Below are 21008 nucleotides of genomic sequence, written 5' to 3' on the forward strand. Positions count from 1 at the left end.
AACTACGGGGCAAATCCTGTAGTCTAGAATCACTTTATTACACCAGTGAAGACAGAAGCAGTGTGGTATCGTGTCACTTCACTGACAAGAAACAAGTGTAAATGCTTTAAGTAGATCCTAAAGTGATCCTCAGTTTCTGAGGACTACCACTAAGAAATCAGTTCCATTTGGGTTCTGCAGTGATCAACCCAAAGTCCTACACAGGACTCTCAGAACTGACAGAGAAGCAAATACCATGAAAAATACCACCACTGGGCAGAAACACACAAGCTTCTCATAGGGATAACAAAATGCAATTTTCATGTTCCATGAGAGTATTACAGTCTAGGAAAAAAAAAAAAGTTCTCATTTTTTTCCTGTTTTTCACTTGCATTTCTTACAGTTGCATATTTTCTAAGCAGGCTTTGGGGAATTTATGACTTACATGGCTGAACTTTGTGACACAAGGAACAAGACTGTTAAAGAAATTCACCTTGCATTTCTCCTGTTTCAAATACAAGCCTGTTTAGAATTTTAGTTATCTAAGCACTGCCCTGCAAATATGGATGAGTGAAAGAACTCAGCTGAATTAATCAAATCACTACACAACAGCCTGCACTATCCAGGAAAGAGACTGGGGCAATACCCACAGAATGAGTGACAACTTGAGAAAGCAGTAAAGTAATTAATTTTCATTATTACAGGGAATAACACATCCCTGTGAACTCCAATGCAATGATACAAGAGAAAGTGCATTAAACTAAAGCAAGCTGTTATCAAGATGTAACCTTTGTCTGCAACACTTCTGAGAGGAACAATAAAACACTTCACATGTAAAGTGCAGCATTTCAAGCACACTGAAATATCACAAACACAGCAGTAGTCAAATAAATGATTTTAAGATCTGAGCAAACACATCAGATGGTCCAAATTTAGAAGAATTTCCTCATGGCCTGGGCATACACACCTATTCCTGGGAACAAATCTCTCCCTCACTAGTTTTACTTTTATCTGGATTCTGAGGCCTTTATCCGAGTAATGCATACAAAAATACAAACAACTTCTAGCTGCAGATAAGGGACAGTTATTTATTTGTTTGTAAACAGAATATCAACTACTGCCATCTCCTAACACATGGCCATGCAAAGGTCTGTTTTAGTCAAACAAGCTACCAGCTCAACACACATTTAACAGGGCAAAGTGTAAGTGACCTTGAAGTACAGGTAGATGCTGTTAAAATACCAAACAAAACACTGGGCAGAAAACTGTGACTCTGCAGTTTCAAAAGTTCAAAATAAAAGGCTAAACACAACACTATATTCCTGAAGTCTATCAGCTTTTTAGAGAGATGTCAAAAATTGGTATTGAAATGTAGGAATATATAAAAGAAAACTGAAAGATGAGGAAGGAAACCTTTAAACCTCATCTTTTGCTTTCACAAGCACTACGAACATACAACCACTGTCCCTAAATTCCAGTGTTTTCCAGAGCAAGTTGTATGAAAAGAATTAACACTTAAACCTTGCTTCTACTTAGGCAGTGAGAATCGCATCCTATTTTAAGCTTACATGGCAAAAAAGAACTGCTTTAAAATACTTTCCAATTAGAAACTGAAAAGTTTCAGTTTCTATTTAGTTTCTTCCTGTGCAGGACCAGGAGTTGGGCTCGATGGTCTCTCCCAACTCAGCATATTCTATGATTCTATGATCCTTTCATCCTAGTTAGCTGTACAAGTGTGAAATAAATCTAGCACATAAAACTGCATTGAGCATGGGAAATTTGTATCATACAAGGTATACAGCAGTGCATCAACACTACCACAACTTCTGTCTTGTTTGCATCACATATTGGAGGAGTCTGGAACAATAGTGTAGAGCTTAAGATAAAAAAATATGAAAGTCTGTACAATTTATGGCATTCTAACAAAAAAAAAATTAAAGTGAAAATATTGACCATTAGGAAAAGAAAGCAAAGATTACAACAAACATGCAAACCAAGAATTTTTGAGTTTTCTCTGTCATGCATCAGCACAAGCACAATGAAGCTGATTTTTGCATACTCTGATGAACTTGCAAGCTGTTCTCTAATTTTCCAGGTATATTCCTTAGGGTTTTGAGAGAATTTTATTTAAGGTGATGACACTGATCTTACAAAAATGTGCTGCAGTATTTCCTATCAGTAGACATCAAAACTTACATATCCAGTGAAATATTCTTCCCCTAACATGGAATTTATAAGCAGACCATTTTCAACTTAAATGTGAGGAGGTTTTTTTGTGCAAGGTTTTTTTTTTTTTTAAACTATCCCTCTGCTAGCAAGATTCCTCCTCACAGAAATTAATAGTGGTGCTACTTCCTCTCTGGTAGCTACACTGAGAACACTCCAATGTAGCAAATTTCTTCCCAGGTCCTGCCAATCCCAAGCTTTGGGCAAACTTGAGAGAAATGGCCCTGCAAAGCAAGCCAGTATTAATTTTTTTTTTTTTTTAATTCCAGAGAAATCCTATAAAAGCTTAAAGGAGAAAAGTTTCTATATTTGACTGCAGCACACTGAGCATTAAGCAGCAAGAAATAGAATATCTAGAGTTGTCTAATTTCAATTCTTCTAATTCTCAGTGCAAAAAAAGGCAAAAACTTACTTCTCTTCTTCGTGCTGTTCTTGTTTTGAAGCCCATCCTGTGCCGTCCTTAGGCACAATGTTCACATTGGGGTCGTTGCCTTTGTTCTCTGCTTTGAGGCTGGGCAGATTAGCTGGGGGAGGCATCCTCCTGGAAATAGCAACTTTTCCAAGACTCTGCAATCCATGGCGTGCAGCAACTGTGTGCCAGAACAGAAAGTGCAAGTTAACAACTCTGTTTAGACAGAGATACATAAAAATGTTTTGTAAGAAAGTCAGAAAAAATGAAGAATGTTAAGAATTAAAAATTTAAAATGCTTCAGAATTTAATATTTTAAAATGGGGATTGAAAACACCTGGTTTGGGAAAACCTGACTACTTTTTGAGCAGTGAGTCATTATGGCTAGCCTATTCCAGAGATTAAAAAGGATATATGGTCCCACCTTTATACACAACATCCAGTGACAGAAAGCTAAAGAAGCCATTTACAACACAATGTTAATATCAAGCATTATTCTCTGGCTCTTCTGGAGCTTAATATACATTGATGAGTTCAGGAATACCCCCATGGGTCTAGCCCATTTCTTTATTGCTGCAAATTTCAGCTGGCAGATGCTGCCCTTGCAAAAACACTCCTACAAAATGTATTTACTCCAGACCACAAGTACAAAGCTAATGTACCCCACAGGACATTCAACCTGCCAAGTAACCAACTCAGGGAACAAGCACAAGTTACCGCCCTGGGTAAGGCGTACCACAACAAACAGCTCAGTTTCAACCTTTAAAAACAATACTGTGGCAGCCTTCAACAAGCTTGGGCACACTTTTTCTCTTTTACTAACAATTTAGGCAACTTTGTCAAGTCCAAAACCTTCAGAACATCACTTCCCCCTGGTTCTCCATTCAATGGCTCAAGAAAAAGCAAGCTCACAGACACCTTATTTGAGATATCAGTGTAAGTTTTATCCAGTGTTTGTCAAAAAATCTAAGTCCCAGAGCTGTAAGTGAGCATTGCCTTTTCCTCAATTAAACACTTCCAGTGTGGCAAATGTTAATGCAGTAAAATGCACAGCTGGGGACTGCCATGTCTTTATTTACCCACATTCTGCTTCCTACTAGACTGCAAATGCTCTCTCTCTGAACTGACACTCCTGTTTACAAGTAAACAGAAACTAATGAATGCTGCCTTCCACAATCCTTCCACTTCACTGCTGCACCAAGCAGTTATGAAAAACCATGCTGTGGTTAAGTGCTCATATACTCTGCACTCTTAATTAGCACTGCAGTAATGATGAAACTGAAAGAATGCAACTCTAAAGAGAGCTTACTCACCTGTGGTTTTCTGAGTTTCCAGTGACTTTCCCTTGTAAGTATTAAACAGACTGAGTGTTGCATACTTTGTTTTTCCATCCTTTGCTTTTGTACTCTGGCCTGACTTTTCCGACATTTCGCTGGAAACTCATCGAGTCCGGTACCTTCCGTTCACTCCTCAAAATCTGCCTGTAAAGCAAAACAACAGACAAGTAAAGCAATCTGAATAGGAGCCAAGACTTAAGTCAGAGTTCACAGGGCAGAAGTGGACAGCATATTTCACACCATTAGCACTGTTTCATTTAAGCATTCTGCAGGATGCCAAAGAATGCATTAACTCCAGAAACCTTATCCTTATGTAACATCAGGAATCTAAAGTATTTCTATCTCTTCAATATGAATGTCATAAAATCAGGAGGCTCAGCATTTAATTAACATCAAACACTGTTAAAGTGGTAAATACCATCCATGATTTCACTAGAAAATGAAAAATAAAAACCCAATCCCAAACCCCACAAACACACAGAATTTCCACCAGCAGCTCTTTCCCCACTGGGGAAGCTCAATGACCTCACCCACTCCCAAAGCCAAGTACTGAGACACAATTAACAGTTACTGCAGTATAGTATTTCTGGAATTTGCTTCTTTTTTCCCCAATTAAAACCATCACGAACACAGCAGCCAGAGACACTAAATACACAGAGTAAGAATGTTTTGTTTGTCAAAACCAGAACACAGTATGCTCAGAGGGGGAGAGTGAGAATCCCTTAAACCAAGAGTTGCACTATTCTTCCTGCAGCAGTAAATTACAGGGCTCTTGGAGCAGGCCATTCCTCTCCTCCCTCCTTCCCCCAGAATAACAGGCCTTGAGAAAAAGAACCCAGTAATTAACTGTGATACTTCTCTAGAAGCTCTTGGAAGGAACTTGCAGAGTTGCTGCTCATCACCAGGCAGGAACACAAGTGAGCATTCACTCAAACAGAACATTATTACACAAGTTGATTTCTTTTAACAGTCAAAAATCCTGCTACCCTCTTTACAACAATTTTTTATCTATTTCTATATGAATTCCAGAAGAGTGCTATATGCTCAAAGACTTGTGCTTCATTCTAAAAGCAGGCAGCAAGAAGCAAGACATCCTGTTCAAACCCTTCAGTGATCAAACTCCCGTGTCAAACTCAGAACTGCAGATTTTCAAAGGGAATGTGATTCCCATGCAAGGTGCTCATGGATTAAGAAGAGTCTGCAAGGACAAGCAATCTAAAGATCAAAGCACCTACTTGGTCATGACAGACATTCAGCAATGTCAAAAGACCATGGAAATTTAATTTATATAGGTATGATAACATTCCCATCCTCCTCTGCCTTCTACCTCAATTTACAAGCCGTGATTGAAAAGAAATTAAGATGGCAAATAACCTTGGGATGGCTCAGCTTCAGCGTAACTTGGCCAGAAGCTATTCAATTACAATCCATGCAGACTGCTGCAAAGGGGACAATCTCCAGCCTTGTATGGGGCCACATACACAGCAAAGAAATATATCCTCCCCTCAGAAAAAGACTCCAGCAACTCCCAGATTCTTCTTCCAGATTAGTCAGCATTTGGCTATTTCAACAGCAAGTGTTACACCAACAGTTATTCTGTGTGTCATCCAAAAATACGAAATGCAGGATGGGAGCAGGGTGAACCCGGCCCACCGAGCAAACCAGACTTGGGCAGGAAATCAGAACTCTGGATGAGCTGTTTGCATTAGAAAGAATGTGTGAACACAGTGATTTTAGTGTATGACTTACACAGTTAAAGGATCACCTGAAAGCTGGTTTGCCACCCTGTGCTCCTGGCAGTTACAGCCCAGCACCCTCTCTGATGCCCCAGGATGACTGTGGCAGACTCCTTATAAGTAAGAGGCTGGGAACAGAGAGGAACAGAAGAGTTGAAGGGACAGAGTCTGCCAGGTTCTTCCACAGAATACCTTCCGGTAAACTGAATCTCCTTCCAGAAGAAAAGGCCAATGCAGAGCCTCATGTCTGATCTAGACTCAGCCTGATAAACAAGTCTGCCTGGATTCAGGTCTCCAGACAGGATGAAAGCAGTAGTCTGGCCATGAATAACACTGATGGGCAAAGCCTAACATGTTGAATTGCAAGTAAGTATTGGGGCAGCCTGAAGAGTGAATGGTTGCTTGAAATCTGCTCAGCTGATAACTCCAAAGATAAGCTTGCCTAAATTCATGTTTCAGTCTGGGTGAGTTGTCTCCTGTAAAGATATTTGAGTATTGAGCTTTGACTTCCAGTGGAACCTTGCAGCCTCAGTGTAGTTTTTTTTGGATAGATGAAGGATAGCCTAGCAGCCAAGTCTGTGGCTGGAGTGTAGATCATGTATTTATGATGAAGAGTCCACCACAGTCATCCTGGGGCATCAGAGAAGGTGCTGGGCAGTAGCTGCCAGGAGCACAGGTGGCAAACCAGCTTTCAGGTGAGCCCATAACTCTATCAAGTCATACCCTACAATCACTATGCTCACACGTTCTTTCAAGTGCAAAGAGCTCATACAAAGTTTTAATTTTTGGCCCAAGACTCATCCCAGCCAAGGAGTTTGTAAACAAGAAGCAGCTTCATAATGGTGAATTATCTAGAAACTAGCAAACAAAACAAACTAATTAAAAAAAGATAACTTGGGTCATTTTTTACCCCCAGAATTGTCAACAGCAGCAAAGCCCTCACAGATACAGACAGAGCAGAAAGCAGTGTGAGGGTGGTTTAAGATAATCTTTTGTCATCTTTTTCCAAAGCCTGCACCTCTGGTAGAGATGAAACATGGAAAATCTTAATCATAATAACACTCTTTTTTACAGAGCAATACAGATTTCATACTTGGGCAGACCCTCATTGTAACAACTGCTCTTTCTAGAACGTTTGACAGCTTCAAGAACAGAGGCCAGTGAACATATTCCCTGAATACCCCTTTTTATGTTTAATTTAGAAAAATCAGCCTGCTCATTACAACTGAGCTCTGAGCCTTTTATACTATTAAAATTCATACTGTTTGACAAGTTTTTCCCAACTTACACTACACAGAAAAATAAACTGTTTTACAATGACTAAAACAGCACATTCCTCAGTAATCTGACTTGCACAAAAGAAATAATTTCAATTAGGCAGATCAATATATTCAACAATATATTATATATATATATTTAAATATATTTAGACCAGATACTGGTTGCCACAGAAGATATTCTTACAAAATTAAGACTTTAGGCCAGGTACTCAAGCCAGGGATGACAAACCCTCCCTCTGAAGACCTGTGTGGCCTTCCACAAACATCCTGCAGAGTCACACATTAAACGAGCACTCAGTGCCATCTGACAACAGTTATGAAGAGACAGCTGCATGACTTTGAGCCATGTGAAACTTTCCGGCTCCAGGACCTCTGACTTTTCATCCAAACTTCAGTTGTGTGTGCTACATTCCTATACCTGAGCACTGGAATCAGTCCTTCTGTACAGAACACCTGAGGTGTTTCAGCACAGGACACATCAAGCATTTTCTCCCCAGGTGATTCCCAATTTGCCCAACATTTCCGTGTTTTACGATGATTAATCAAATCCTTACAGCGAAGTGCTGCTGTGCACTAGGTTTAGGCTGTGTGCTGTATCCCCAGGCAGCTGTGAGCAGCCCTGAGAACACACACAAGATGTCAGGAGCACTTTCCTAGCTAAGGAAGCTCTGTGACAGCCACCAGGACAGGAACAGCACGAGCCATGACGGCACTTGGCAGGGTTCACTGCACCATTAAGAAATTTAAGAAAGTCAGCTGTTCATTCTGAATGATTACAGTTACTATTATGCACAACAGAGAGCACAATGCCCCCAAAATTCTGGAGCAAACATTTACCTTTCTGCTGCTCTGCAACATTATTAAATAAGTAAACTGAACTTCACTGTGGCTTGAAGATTTGAGAGTAAAAATTATTACTCTCATTTCTGTACCAGACTATTTTTTCAGACTCCAGCTGTTTGACTGTTTTAGATCCTGCAAGGAACTCAGAAGCTTGTATACAGAAAATAGCACACAAAGGAGCTGCCATAAATTCTAACTATCCTGGTCTCTGTTAAGGAACTTAACTTGTGCTCTCTTAGATATTTAGAGCTGGTACAAAAACAAACTGAATGCAGTGGATTCCAGACTGCAAAAGCATATTTTTAATAGTAAAACTCCAGCAAACAAAACCCCACACACATCACACATATTCCACTAAATTCCTAGCTCTCCTGATCATTTTAGAACTCACCTCTATGACTTGTTTAGAAATTAATGACACAATTTACTACTCCTGTAAACTTGGAATAGTGTGCCTACTGCAGCCTCGAAAAGGTGTCACCTCTGTTTCAGAAAAAAGTTTTACTTAAACAAGGTAAAAATATTACATATTTTGAGCACTGAGTGGCAAGAAGTATAAAACATTTAACAACTTAACTCCTAAATTCTTGTCAGGCCAGATGACAAACTCTCTCGACCCATATTTTATACACTGCATTTTTAAACCCCTACCTAGAAAAAAAGGTCTGGGTTTTAGTGCAGCATGTCAAGAGACTTCTTCAGTAGTATTGCAGTTAGTTTTAATACAGTCCCTTCATCTTAACCCCCCCACCCCACACCTCTTTAGCCTACAAGCACTCAATCAGAACAAGTAACCTGGACAGGAGTTTCCCAGGATTCAAGTCTTAAACATTAAAAATACTGGAATAACTCTCACAATCCCTATTAAACACAGCAAGGATCTCTAGTCCTTGTCACCTCTACTCCAAGGGCTATGTTTTGGCCACATTTGGAGAAAGATGCACTGCAATGACTTAAGGCAAAGAGCACCACTGAAGACTCAAACCAGCTGAAGATCTGAACTCTCAGTGCCTCCAATGCCCATCTGTGAAGTGGGAAACAGCACAAAAAACACTACATCAAAGTTTATCCGTAACTGGGACACATTAGCACCTCTCTCAAAACAGAAACCAAGAAACCAATCCAGAAAGAATTTCCATACACTATTTTAAGCACACTAAAAGTACTGAAAGAGTAAAAACCATCCTATACAAATCTGTTATTTGTATACAGCCATAACTTCACTTTTCTAAGAATAGCTTTGTTTCTGGGACACTGAACCATGTGGCTCTGGTAAATCCTGGAACCAAATACAACTACTAAAAAAATTATTTAAAAAAAAAAATATATATGTAATTAAAGTTTTTAATCACATATTCCTTTGGTTTGAGTCAGATGCTCCCAAATCAGTGTTAGTAATTTCAAAAAAATATTCACTGCACACAAAAATGTAGCATTAAAAAATTCAGACAGTTTTCTTTGAACTGTAAGTCTGGCATATTTAGATTCTAGAACTGAAGAAATTGCCCACTACAGTAAAATCTAAGCATAACCTCCAGGTAGATACAAATTTTTGAAAAACAACTGTGTGCTCTTCAGAAAAGACACCAATTTAAATCAATTACAGAAACAGAATGCCAATTTAAAATAAAGAAACAGAGGACACCGGAGTCAAAGTACTTGGAACCCAAGAAAGCCTTTTTGGTGCTTTTTGTAACCCAGTCTCAAGGAATCCTATTATCTTAAAATGACACTCCAAAATACTGTGCAATTACTGAATACATGGGGTTTGGATGTGGTTTTGTATAGGGAAGGTTGCATAGAGATAAAATGGAATTACAGTTGAACATCCTGACTTCACTTCTCTGACACAGATATCTTCCTCATGACCTTATACTTTCAACTCCGGAACCTACATTTTTAGCCCAATTTTTATCTACAAAAACATAACAACAAAACAAATACACAAAAGTTCTGGCCATTTATCCCAGTATTAAGAATTCTTAAGAACTTCTTACCTAAAGCTTCATATGACACAAAAACAAGCTTGGAGAACCCCCGGTAACACCTGGGTAGCAAAGAAGTCTCTGTCAAATCTAGGTATCTAATAAAGCCTCTCAAATCAGGATTTCCCTTCCCTCCAAGAGCCACTTGCAGCAAGGTTCATTATCAAGCAGACTGCTGCTAAGCAGGCTGAAAGCTGCAGGAAATCTTTGGGGACTCCAAGTTTTTCTTCATGTACCTCCATCATGACCAACAAGAAGAGAAGCTCTTCAAACTTTAAAGAGTTCTTGGGTAGATCTCAGTACAGTTCATTCTTGAACAAGACCCACACAAGTTTTACTTCCTTAGAGTCTCACTAATAAACTCTTCCATCTCTAGATTTTGGGCTCACTGGTTTCCAGCACAGCTTGAAAGAGGGACCAAAGCACTGACTGCATGGACTCTATGAAATCCATGGAGATTTGCAGCCAAGTAGGACAAGAAAACGCTTTAATCACCATCTCCTCTGTACCCATCACCTCAGTGGGAGAACTGTAGGACAGGCACAATCTACAGAGGAGTTAACAGCCACCAAATGGAAAAAAATCAAAATAGTTTGGCTCTTCAGAACCAAGACACTCCATCCTGAAACAAAGCTGGAACAAAGCAGGCTTTGCTAGTTCAATCATTCCTCAAATAGCTCCTCTTTAAAGCCTAAGAAAGTCTTTCCAAAACAGGACCAAAACTGTGTATGTCAGGTGGAAAACACACTATGACACAAGGCAGCCATTTTAGGGTATTATCCCCACAGATGCATCTATAAAAATGGAGTTTGTGGATGCCAGAAACGGGCATCCACAAATATGTCTGCATCAATTCTAACAGACATGCAACGACAGTCTAAATAGAGCTACTAAGCTAAGCAATGAAAAACAACCCAAATTAGCCACCCACAAAAAACCACTCTACTCAGAACCTAACATCTCCACAAAGCATATGTTACTTTGAACCAGCAATCTATGGAGCAAACAAATCTGCTGCTTTAGAAAGCCTGCAAGGCAGCCTGCTGAACCCATTTTCTGGGAGAAATACTGGTCACCTAAACCCTGGCTTTCCAACAGGAAAACCAGCAACAAACCACAACAGCTCAGGGAATTTTTGCTGGGAGCATTTTAAGACTAACATGGCACTAACCAAACTTTTAGGATGCATATTCCAGAAAAAAAAAAAAATCTGTCAGTTCTAGTCATGTTTTTTTTCTTGAGAACAAAAGAAAAAATAATTACAAACCCCACAGATCTAAGTACAGCAAACCTCAAATTTGTCTCTATCCATAGATTTTAATATCTATATAACTGTATGTGCATGAGTATTTCAACAAAACCATTCTCCTGGGGAACAGCCCTGACAAAAGAAGCTTGATCAGCAGCTCACTCAGAATCAGCGTGACTTAAATGTGTCCATATAACAAGGGATTAAAAAGCCACAGACAGGTTAAACTCACTGGCAATAAAACTGTCAAAAATGCACTGAATATTTTCATGTGTCACACAGCTGCTTTCTTTCAGCTAAGATGAATTCTGGTATTTCTTCTGCTTATGAAATCTTCTCGTTTTTAGGTGACCTCAGGTAATTGAGAGATTCTGATCCCATCCCCTCCCTTCACAGGCAGAAATGATGCCAGTGCAGCTATTTAAGAACTCTGGGGGAAATAAAGCAGTTTTCGTTTAATTTAGTCAATTTTTTTTGCATGTTTATATTCTGAGCATCAAATAAATCTGTTCAGTATCCTCACAAATACTATCTAAATAATACCTAGAACAATGCAGTTATCCAGGAACTCAATGCTTTCAATGTTTGTCTCTTTCCTCCATGTTTTACACCAATGGCCTGAATTTGGTCTGTCAGCTTTTTACTGAGAAAGGGAAGCTGTTCATCAAGACACCTCTTATATTTACTTCTGCCTTTTACAGGGAGCTGAGGAGATAATTTAGAGATGCACTCAAGCATAAATATAAATTTTATATTTATATATTTCAATATTATATAAATTCTTAAAACAAAATGCTGACATTAGGAAGTTCCTCCCTAAAAAATTCATTCAGTTCTCAACTACTGCACGTGCAGAAAATGTAATAGCCCTGTCTGCTGCAGCTTTAAAATTAAATACTGTTATTTTAATGATAACTTTACAATTAAAATACAAATTGATTTCAAAAAATATTGATTTTCAAAATGGAGTATCAAACAAGGTAAATTTAAGAAATTCCCTTCAGTGAATTTTGTGTCTAGTAATTCTTTAAATTTTCAGAGGTTAGATAATCAAAAAATGGTACAAGTATCACCAGAGAGTTTTAACAAAAGCTCTTCCACTATTCTGAACTGAAAGCCCAACATCTGCAACCGCAAGCAGCAGCACTTTTAAGCAAGTAAGACTCCTACAGAAATGCTACTCTGGTGGTCAAGTACCTTGAAGAAGTGAAATACCTGATGTCCAGACTCAGCCTCAAGTCTTTAGTCAAAAAAAATGATGACTGGTTTAAAAGATCTAGATAGAAGTGATTTTAATTTGGTTTCTGAGTTCAGAAAATTTACTTTGGTCATTTTTTTCAAACTTCTTTGCAACATGAGGAATAGTTCTTTAGGCCAACAGACTGATGGAATTTGCATACAATCAAATACTACAGAGAAGGGACTTGAAGGTTGAAGTTGTGAACCCGACTGCACAGGCACCACAAAGTCATGAGGATCAGAAACCCGGATGTGCCAAATGCACCCTGGGTCCAGCATTCCCCTCTACTGGAATGGTCCAGTCTGACCCTGGCAGAGGCACACCAGCCTCAACACTGCAGCACATCTTCGTCTGTCTGCAGAGTCAGTTTTGTAAGGCTGCACTTGTCCCAGAGAGCGTTCCACTGCTGATGGAGGTGATGTGGAATCATGTTTAATGAAATAGTTCTCCACATGACTGCTTGCAGATTCCAAGAGCAATGACCACCAGACTTGTCCAGCTCTTTTCAGAGCAATTCCCAGTTTGGGTTGAGGCATAGCAAGGCAGCAATGCAAAACAAACCTTATTGCTCACTGACACATGAATAAAAAGCTGCCAGAGGCCAAAAAGGCTCCTAACTGCAAGATGAGAGCACCACAGTGGAATACGGTGACCAGGTAAACACAGCACAGCCTTCACTGGTACCCCAAGTGTCCAGTTCATTTTCTCATTCCTTCTACAGGAACCAGACCAGTGGAGAGAAACTCGATACCTCAACCACAGCTCAAGTGCGAAAGAGGAGTTAACTACCAATACCTGTACTAGAGCATTCCTTCTAGGGTCAGCTCTTTTCAAATTAGCCGAGTTTCTGTGCCAGAACGGATTCTTAAAGACGTTCCAGTAAAGAGACTGACAGTGAGTGTCCCACCTAGGTCAGAACCAGCACTGGACAAAGGCGATGCACCAACCCAACACAGCTACTCTGGCCATGAGCTGACAATCCTCAGACACAAATTACAATTCAGACGTTTCAGAAGATTACCAAACATGTTGCAACTAAAAATCTATTTTTCTCTGAAAACCTAACATCTCAGGTTTCTCTGCAGGTCACTTTTAGAGCAGGCTACTTTATTTCTTCTTAGCCTGACAATGTTTTTACAAGTCTTTTCTTATTTCTTTGACACCAAGCATTAAGCAAATTTTGATTTTCCAGTTTCATGCAGCTGGTTAAGAAACTTTCATAAATAGTAAATTTTTAATTGAGGCAGGAGGTTTGAAGTTCTGGAAGAAAGCCAGGGCCAGAAAAAAAACCCCAAAGAGTTTCTATAGAATTACAGAGAGCATCATAATGATAAGCGTTCTCATTATTTCTGGAAACAGAACAATGCAAGTGCTTTCGCCCAATTAGCTTTTCAACTTGCAGATGCCAAATGAGACTTATTTTTAAGATTTGCAAAACCATTTATTAAAGAAATTTCCATTATTTGGAAGAATGAGGAAAACTTCAAAGCTCACAAAACTGAATCGTTGCCTATTTGAGCACAAGATAAGGGAATAAATTAAGCCAAATTCTTGCAGAAACAAGCTGTGTACCTGCTATCAAAGTGCAGGATTCAAACAGCAGCCTGGGAGGCAGCATTTTCTCTGAATAGACTACCATGACCTGTCTTACCTGTCAGAAGGATTTTTAACTGAAAAAATTACAACTATTCACCAACTTCTTAATAGCTAATTTTGATCAGTTTATCCAGACCACAGCAGCTCTCTGTAAAGGCATCTCTTAATGGTTAGGATCACAAACAATCCCATAAAAAATTACAAACACACTCGGCAGACTGTCACAAGCACCACTTTGTTTCTTGCTCAGCTGAACCACTCCAGAAGCCTGGAAAGGCAAAAATATCAGCAAACTCCTTCTCCCCACACACAGAGACAGCGACATGGGGAGTGCCCTCCTTGGTGGCATCCTGAGTAGTGGCTGATATCAGGCTGAGAAAGGGGGACAAAAGACAAATCCACAGTGGGGCTACAGCAGCAGCCTCACAACTCTGCTCTGTGATGAGCTGTCTGCTCCTCTGCAGGTGCTGCCTGGGGGAAGTTACCAGGAACAGCTGAGCTGAGCAGGAGTCAACTCCTAAGTAGGTCCCAGTGATAAGCTGGTGCAGAACACTTCCTTTTAGGAAGCTGATGAAAGAAAATCAATAAGTACATGAAAAAAGACCAGATTCCCAACAGATGAGCAGAGCCTGCAGCCATTTACAGCCAATGCCCATCTTTCCACTGTTTCATTTTTCCCTTTAATACTTAGTGCAAAAGCCTCTTTATTACAAACCCTCATTGAGCTGGTGGCACATTTTCAACCCTTCCCACCCACCCCATGTAGGCTTGGACACCGGAAGGGAGGAGGACAGATTAGGAAAAAAAAGTGAAAACCACTCATTTGCTGGGAATAATTCAAGGAATCTCTTAAAAAACTTCAATTTCCTGCTCCTTTACCCCAACTTCCAAGCCCCAGTGAAATAATCAATGTTTTTTCACAAAGAAGTGACACCTTTTTTCAGCGTTCTTCCCCAGGAAAACAACGTTAAGCAGCAGATTTCTCATCCTGCTTTCGTGCATCTTTAAAGTATCCCTGACCTCAACTGCAAATAAGTAAAAATTTTTATATATAATTTGTTTTTCCAAATCCCCTATTCATAAGTTAATCCTTAAATAAGAAATAAATACATCTAAAGGGTTTTATTTTGGAAATTTGTTGCTCTGAAATAATGTTCAGGTAAGCTCCTGTTTATGAGCTCCTACAGAATATTTTGACAGTGCACAAGAACCACTCCAGGGCTACATCCTTAAGCATTTCCCCTCTTCTTTACAAACACACGTGCCAAAATTAATCCCCTCTTTGCCAGCTTTTCCCTGCCAATTCTTTTCTGTTCATCTTTTCAAGTTATTTTTGTTGTTGAAGGGTCCAACCTGAAGATGGAAGCACTCAACAGTGAGAAACTACAGAAAAAAGTTTTGAAGTCTTGTACAACCTCACCATTATATAAAAAAGTTCAAAATAGTTACTCTAATCAGTCATTTAACCTACTTGTCATCATGTTCAAAACTGCCCACCTTGCCCAAATTCTTTGCTGCCCATTACTCCTATAATTTTCCTAACCTGACTCATGTACATCAAAAATAAACTTAATTTCTTCTCTGTATTAAAAAGGTGTCGCAGCATATTTTGAAGGTTTTTAAGATACTCCCACCATGATAGTGAGAGCCAGGACTGCCAAATGCTCCAGCTTGTAACACACTGTCAGTTTCAGTAAAAAAATCTCACTGCAATGCCTATAAAGGTGGTTGAATTTTGTTCCTCGGTCTGGTCCAACTTGGAGAGAGCTCACAGCCTCTTCTACCTGCTGCCCATTATCCTCTGGATCTCTGGTTACATGTTTTTCCCTGTGACTCACTCATTTCTTGGAACAGACACATCTCCTTGTTCACTGAGGAATGCTCAGCATGGAAGAGATGCAGCTGCCAACACCACACTGACAACAGCTCTGGACAACACCAGTTAATTACAGTAAGGGTCGACTTCAGACCTCGGCTGTAGACTGGGTTTAACCGCAAAAAAAGGGAAAAAAAGATGAGAAGCTAAATTTAAAAAGCCTTATCAGCATAGGCAGCCTTATGCATCTGTCTCTCAGCACTCCAGAATCCATTTTCCATGGAAGTTAACTTGCATCTGGCAAATGGCTGCAGATGAGCTTTAACATCTTCACTTGCTCTTGGTTCTCTATTTATTCTGCTCAGAAAAAAACAACCCACACATCCCTTGACACTTTGCTTTCAAGATGCAGTAATAATCCAGGCTCAACACATTATCAAAATACTTATCAATGAACTTTTGGTTATCCAAAGCTCTGTGTGTCCTACAAAGCACTGTCTGTGCTGGTGGCTTCATCTGTGGCATGAAAAACATCTCTTAGCCAAGGTGACTCCAGCAAAGCCATCAGTTTGAAATGCCACAAGTCAAAGGCAAGCTTTTCTTGCTAAAATACATCTTTCTTATATGCATTGTCAAGGAAAAATGTTCTTGCTCCTTTTCATTAGAGGACTTCTGCTGTGTCCTAAACAAAGCACAGACTGTCCTAACTAAACATAAGTAAAAAACAAGCCCTGTAAATCAGTATTTATATTTTTTCAAAGTGAGAGCATCAATTAATTGATATTAAGACTGAAGTCCTTCAGTGGAATATCTGTTGAGTTTGAAACAGAAGTCCTTCAGTGAAATATCTGTTGAGTTTGAAACAGAAGTCCTAAAGCAATATCAGGTCTTTAACTGAGAGGAAACTATTGGGTTCTCAAACAAAAAGCAAATGTTGCTGCACTTAGCTGAAGGTTCAAATCATTTTAAGTGCTGCAAACATTCCTTAAAATTATAACTGTAGATTGAAATTGTAAGTTAAAATTTACAAACAATAAAATGCAGCAACAGTCACATGCTAACAAAATATGAATTTCAAACCAAGGTGTAGTGGTTTAGTCGATTTCATGAGGACAGCCTGAAAAGGGCTGCTTTTCTAAGCACAGAAAGTTTGGTTTGCTAACTTAAGCAAGCAGAGCAGCAAAAACCAGGCAGCCTGATCACTGCCAAACTACGATTTACAGCCCAACTCGGTAAAATCCTAGTAAGGCTGCCACTTCACTTAGGAATCAGCTGAACATGGATTAAATTGGTATTTAAGAGACTCCTCTCAGTTACCCAGGACTGGGTGATGCCCCAGTTCTTCAGGCAGTACTTGTGCATTTGTTGTAGCTGAACATGAAGTGCAGCCATTCCTGTCTCTGATGCTGGAAGACCCTGGAAATGAAGCCCATGTTATTTTCAAATAAACATCAGTTAAAATTTATCACCATCATCCTTCAGGCTGATTCTGCACTCTAATTTCCCCGTTAATCAAGACAGTGTCAGATAATTTAAACCATGAACAATGTGAATGTTAAACAGTTTCTCCCTTTAGTATGTGTTTGCAATCTGTAACAGACGAGCTCGTTAGCATTGACTTAGAATGTTATGTAATGGCTGAGGTATTTGTAATAAAAACAGTCTATTTCTGTTAGCCTGTTCTTCATAGACATAAAAGCTGTCTTCATCTGATTTTTATTAGGACTTCATCTTCCTCTGCTCTTGACGCATTAAGACTCCTGTGTACTCCATTTTCGTTTCACCAATACTCAGTATTATTCCCTCCCATGTCCTCACACGAATTTCAGCTTTTTATTTTTACACTACTTTCACCCGTAAGCTTCCACTGGTTTTGTAAAACCCAAACACCAATGAGAGCGTGAGGCTGAGCAAAGGAAAAATTTCCTACACAAGATGAACTGGTTCTACCAGTAAAACACCACCAGCAGTGCTGTCATTACAAGCCCAGCCAGCATCCATCCCCAGCTAGTGGGAAGGTGCTGCATTTTCATGTGGTGGAGCTTTTCCCCCTCAAACCCTGCACTACTGCAGGAGCCTCTGAAGAGAAATGTTTTTCCTTCTCTCACACCCCCAATCCACTACACAACGGTTTACTCCTCTGCAAGAGCACACTGTGCAAGGCTTGAACTCTTCTGCAAGATTTTTATCTCCTCATTTTATCCACACCATCCCTTATATGGTATTTATCCTACCCTCTCTCTACTCTCACATCCCTGCTGCTCCTTAGCCTGGAAATCAGTCTGGAACAAAGGAACTGTATTCCCAGTCCTGCAGGACACCTGGCTGAAATTGGCCCCACAGAACAGAATCCTGCTCTGACTTCCATTCTTTCTCTCAATTGCCACCCAGCATTCATTCAGACAGCCCCAAACACTCCCTTTGGAATTGCATCATCTCTCCTTTGCTCACTGGGGCCTGTTTCACTTTCCCTAGGGACACAGGACCTATGGAAGGTACATCCCATAAATCTGTAGCATTGGATCAGGAGCACAAGTTAAAACTGGAGACTGATGTAACTGTTCTGCTCTACAAAAAAACCAGGGCTCCCATTATGGAAAGCCTAAATGAGAGCAAAGATATTATAAATTGCTATTAAACTGCCAGGACACAGAATATTTATATTACCAAGACTCACAGAAGCAACTGTATATTGAGTTATACATATTTCATGGGCTATTATCTACAAAAGCCAAGAAGTTCATACAAGCACATCCACACAGCAAGGCAGAGCTTGAGGTGGCAGACAGAGCCTCAATCCTGGTCTCCAAGCAGTGGCCTAAGAGAGAACCAAGCTCTCACTTCAGTTTAAAGAGTGACCCCTCAAGCCCACATCACCAAACCACTGAACATTCCTCCAGTTCAAACAACTCCCACGACTTTGAGGTTCTTTATGCTCAAGAAAACGGTTGCAGAGTTGCACCAAAACACCACAAAATTTACACAGAATCAAAATTCTCTAGACTATAGATTAAAAAAAACCAACTCTGATAGCCACACAGAGCTCCTGGCAGTCAGCACCTAAGGACAATCCTTTTGTTTCTCATACATGGACAAATGAGATCATGTCCTGTTTCCTGCCCCTTCAAAAGCAGTTTCTTGCCTGAGCAGAGCTCTCTGAGACACCAAGTAGGCCAGATGCCTCATTGCACAAGAAACAGAACTATTAAAAATCACAGCCCCGTTCCTTCTGTTGGAAATATTGCTCATTTCCAGTAACATGCCTATTTAACCCCAATAATCAGGGCAACAAGGAGAAACGGTCCTTCCTTGAAAATACTGACTTCAAGATGCTCCACCAAAGAATAAATTTACAGAAGACCCACGTGAAACACAAAAAGGAAGAAAACCCACACTGTTCCATTCAGAGCCCAGCACCACGCTCTCGTGCATGTCCCCTTCCTCGGGAAGAGGGCCTGAACTGCAAATTATCTTTTAGCCTCAACATTTTCAATCCCTGCGTCCCTGGATTATGCCCACTGCAGACCAACTGCCTGGATTTCAGCCTTGTCATCTCACCACGCTCTCACATCCTTGAAGCGCTATCCACGAGAACACCCCTGGCTCTGACCACCCCAGCCCTACCAACCCTGGCCCCGGCAGCACTAACAATGCCTTCCTTCACTCAGTCCCGCACCAAACCACCCGAGAACTGCCTTTTACCGTAGGCGAAGAATCACAGAAGCCCGGATGCGAATTTCAGACTTGGAAAACCGAGGCGCCTCGCCTCCAGCAGCCCCAAGACAAGGCTGCTCTCCCCCCCGTTCCTGCGGGAAGAATCGGAGCCGCGGGAAGAAGCGAGCGCGAACGCACGCAGGGCTCGGCGCCTTCCTCGAGGAGCCTCCGGAGCAGAGCGAAAGGCTGGGAGAGAACAAGAGGGGGAGGAGACCAAGCGCCGTTAAAAAAGGGGGAAAAGCGAGGGGCAAAAAAGAGAGCGGGAGAAGGAAGCAGCACGCCCGCAGCAGCGGTGCCGGCACAGCCGCCTCTCCCGCCGGCCCCGGGCGCGGCCCGGGCCGTGCTCGGCGGGGCGCGGCCGGCCCCGAGCGCCAATGCGGGGCGGCCCGGCCCGGCGAGCCCCGGCCCGGCCGCCCGCCCCGCTCCGCTCCGCTCCGCCCGGCGGCGGTGCCGGCCCAGGGCGCCCCTCACCCGCCGGCCGCGGGCCCGCCCGGGCGGAAGCCGCCCCCGCCCGGGGCCATGCGGCGCAGGCCGCCCGCCCGCTCCTGCCGGCGCCGTGCCGCGACGCGAGCCCGCGCTCCGCCGCGGTGAAGCGGAGGAGCCTCGCCGCTTACCGGGCGCGCAGGGCGGCGCTCGGCTGCCCGCGGGTCCCGGTGCCGGCGGGGCCGCTGCCTCTCCCGGCGCCGCCGCCTCGGCCGCTCGCACACAGGGGCCAAGATGGCGGGCGGCCAAGCCGGGCGCCAACGACGTCTGACGTCACCGCGCACAGCGCGAGCCGCCGGTCCCGCCCCCGCGCCGCCGGTCACGTGACAGCGCCGTGCCGCAGTCGCGCGGGCTCCCGGGGACAGGTGCGCCCCCTGGCGGCGCGGGGCGGAGGGCGGGGCGCGCCGAGCCGGCCCCGGCCCGGTTCTGTCCCGGTCCTATCCCGGGTCCTATACCGGCCCCGGCCCCGTTCCTATCCCGGTCCTATCCCGGTTCCTATCCCGGTCCTATCCCGGTTCCTATCCCGGTCCCGTCCCGGTTCCTATCCCGGTTCCTATCCCGGTCCTATCCCGGTTCCTATCCCGGTCCTATCCCGGGCCCCATCCCGGTCCTATCCCGGCCCCATCTCGGTTCCTGTCCAGGCCCCATCCCAGTTCCTAACCCGGCCCCATCCCGGTCCTATCCCGGTTCCTATCCCGGTCCTATCCCGGGCCCCATCCCGGGCCCTACCCCGGCCCCATCCCGGTCCTATCCCGGTTCCTATCCCGGTCCTATCCCGGTTCCTATCCCGGTTCCTACCCCAGCCCCATCCCAGTCCTATCCCGGTTCCTATCCCAACCCCATCCCAGCCCCATCCCAGTTCCTATCCCGGTCCTGTCCCGGCCCCTACCCCGGTCCTATCCCGGTTCCTATCCAGGCCCCATCCCAGTTCCTATCCAGGTCCCATCCCGGTTCCTACCCCGGTCCCATCCCAGCCCCATCCCGTTTCCTACCCCGGTCCTATCCCGGTTCCTATCCCAGCCCCATCCCAGCCCCATCCTGGTTCCTATCCCAGCCCCATCCCGGTTCCTACCCCGGTCCTATCCCGGTTCCTATCCCAGCCCCATCCCAGCCCC

The 21008-nt window shown here is 42.6% G+C and overlaps 1 protein-coding gene across 16 annotated transcripts in view; it reads right to left on the minus strand.

Annotated features, from left to right (window-relative positions):
• PRRC2C (proline rich coiled-coil 2C) overlaps nucleotides 1–20181 on the minus strand; it is a 69696-nt gene extending 49515 nt beyond the window's left edge. For 10 of the 16 annotated variants that reach the window (XM_068199278.1, XM_068199282.1, XM_068199288.1 and 7 more), the window contains exons 1-3: nucleotides 20025–20181; nucleotides 3928–4095; nucleotides 2618–2795 (exon numbers count right to left, since the gene is read on the minus strand). In XM_068199278.1, the coding sequence (XP_068055379.1) occupies nucleotides 2618–2795; nucleotides 3928–4042 (293 nt within the window). In that variant the 5' untranslated portion in view covers nucleotides 4043–4095; nucleotides 20025–20181. The remainder of the gene's footprint in view (nucleotides 1–2617; nucleotides 2796–3927; nucleotides 4096–20024) is intronic. The other 6 variants (XM_068199293.1, XM_068199292.1, XM_068199286.1 and 3 more) reach the window with 1 other exon arrangement.
• Nucleotides 20182–21008: the final 827 nt, after the last annotated feature.

Source organism: Anomalospiza imberbis, chromosome 9, assembly GCF_031753505.1.
Source record: "Anomalospiza imberbis isolate Cuckoo-Finch-1a 21T00152 chromosome 9, ASM3175350v1, whole genome shotgun sequence".
NCBI classification, from domain to species: domain Eukaryota; kingdom Metazoa; phylum Chordata; class Aves; order Passeriformes; family Viduidae; genus Anomalospiza; species Anomalospiza imberbis.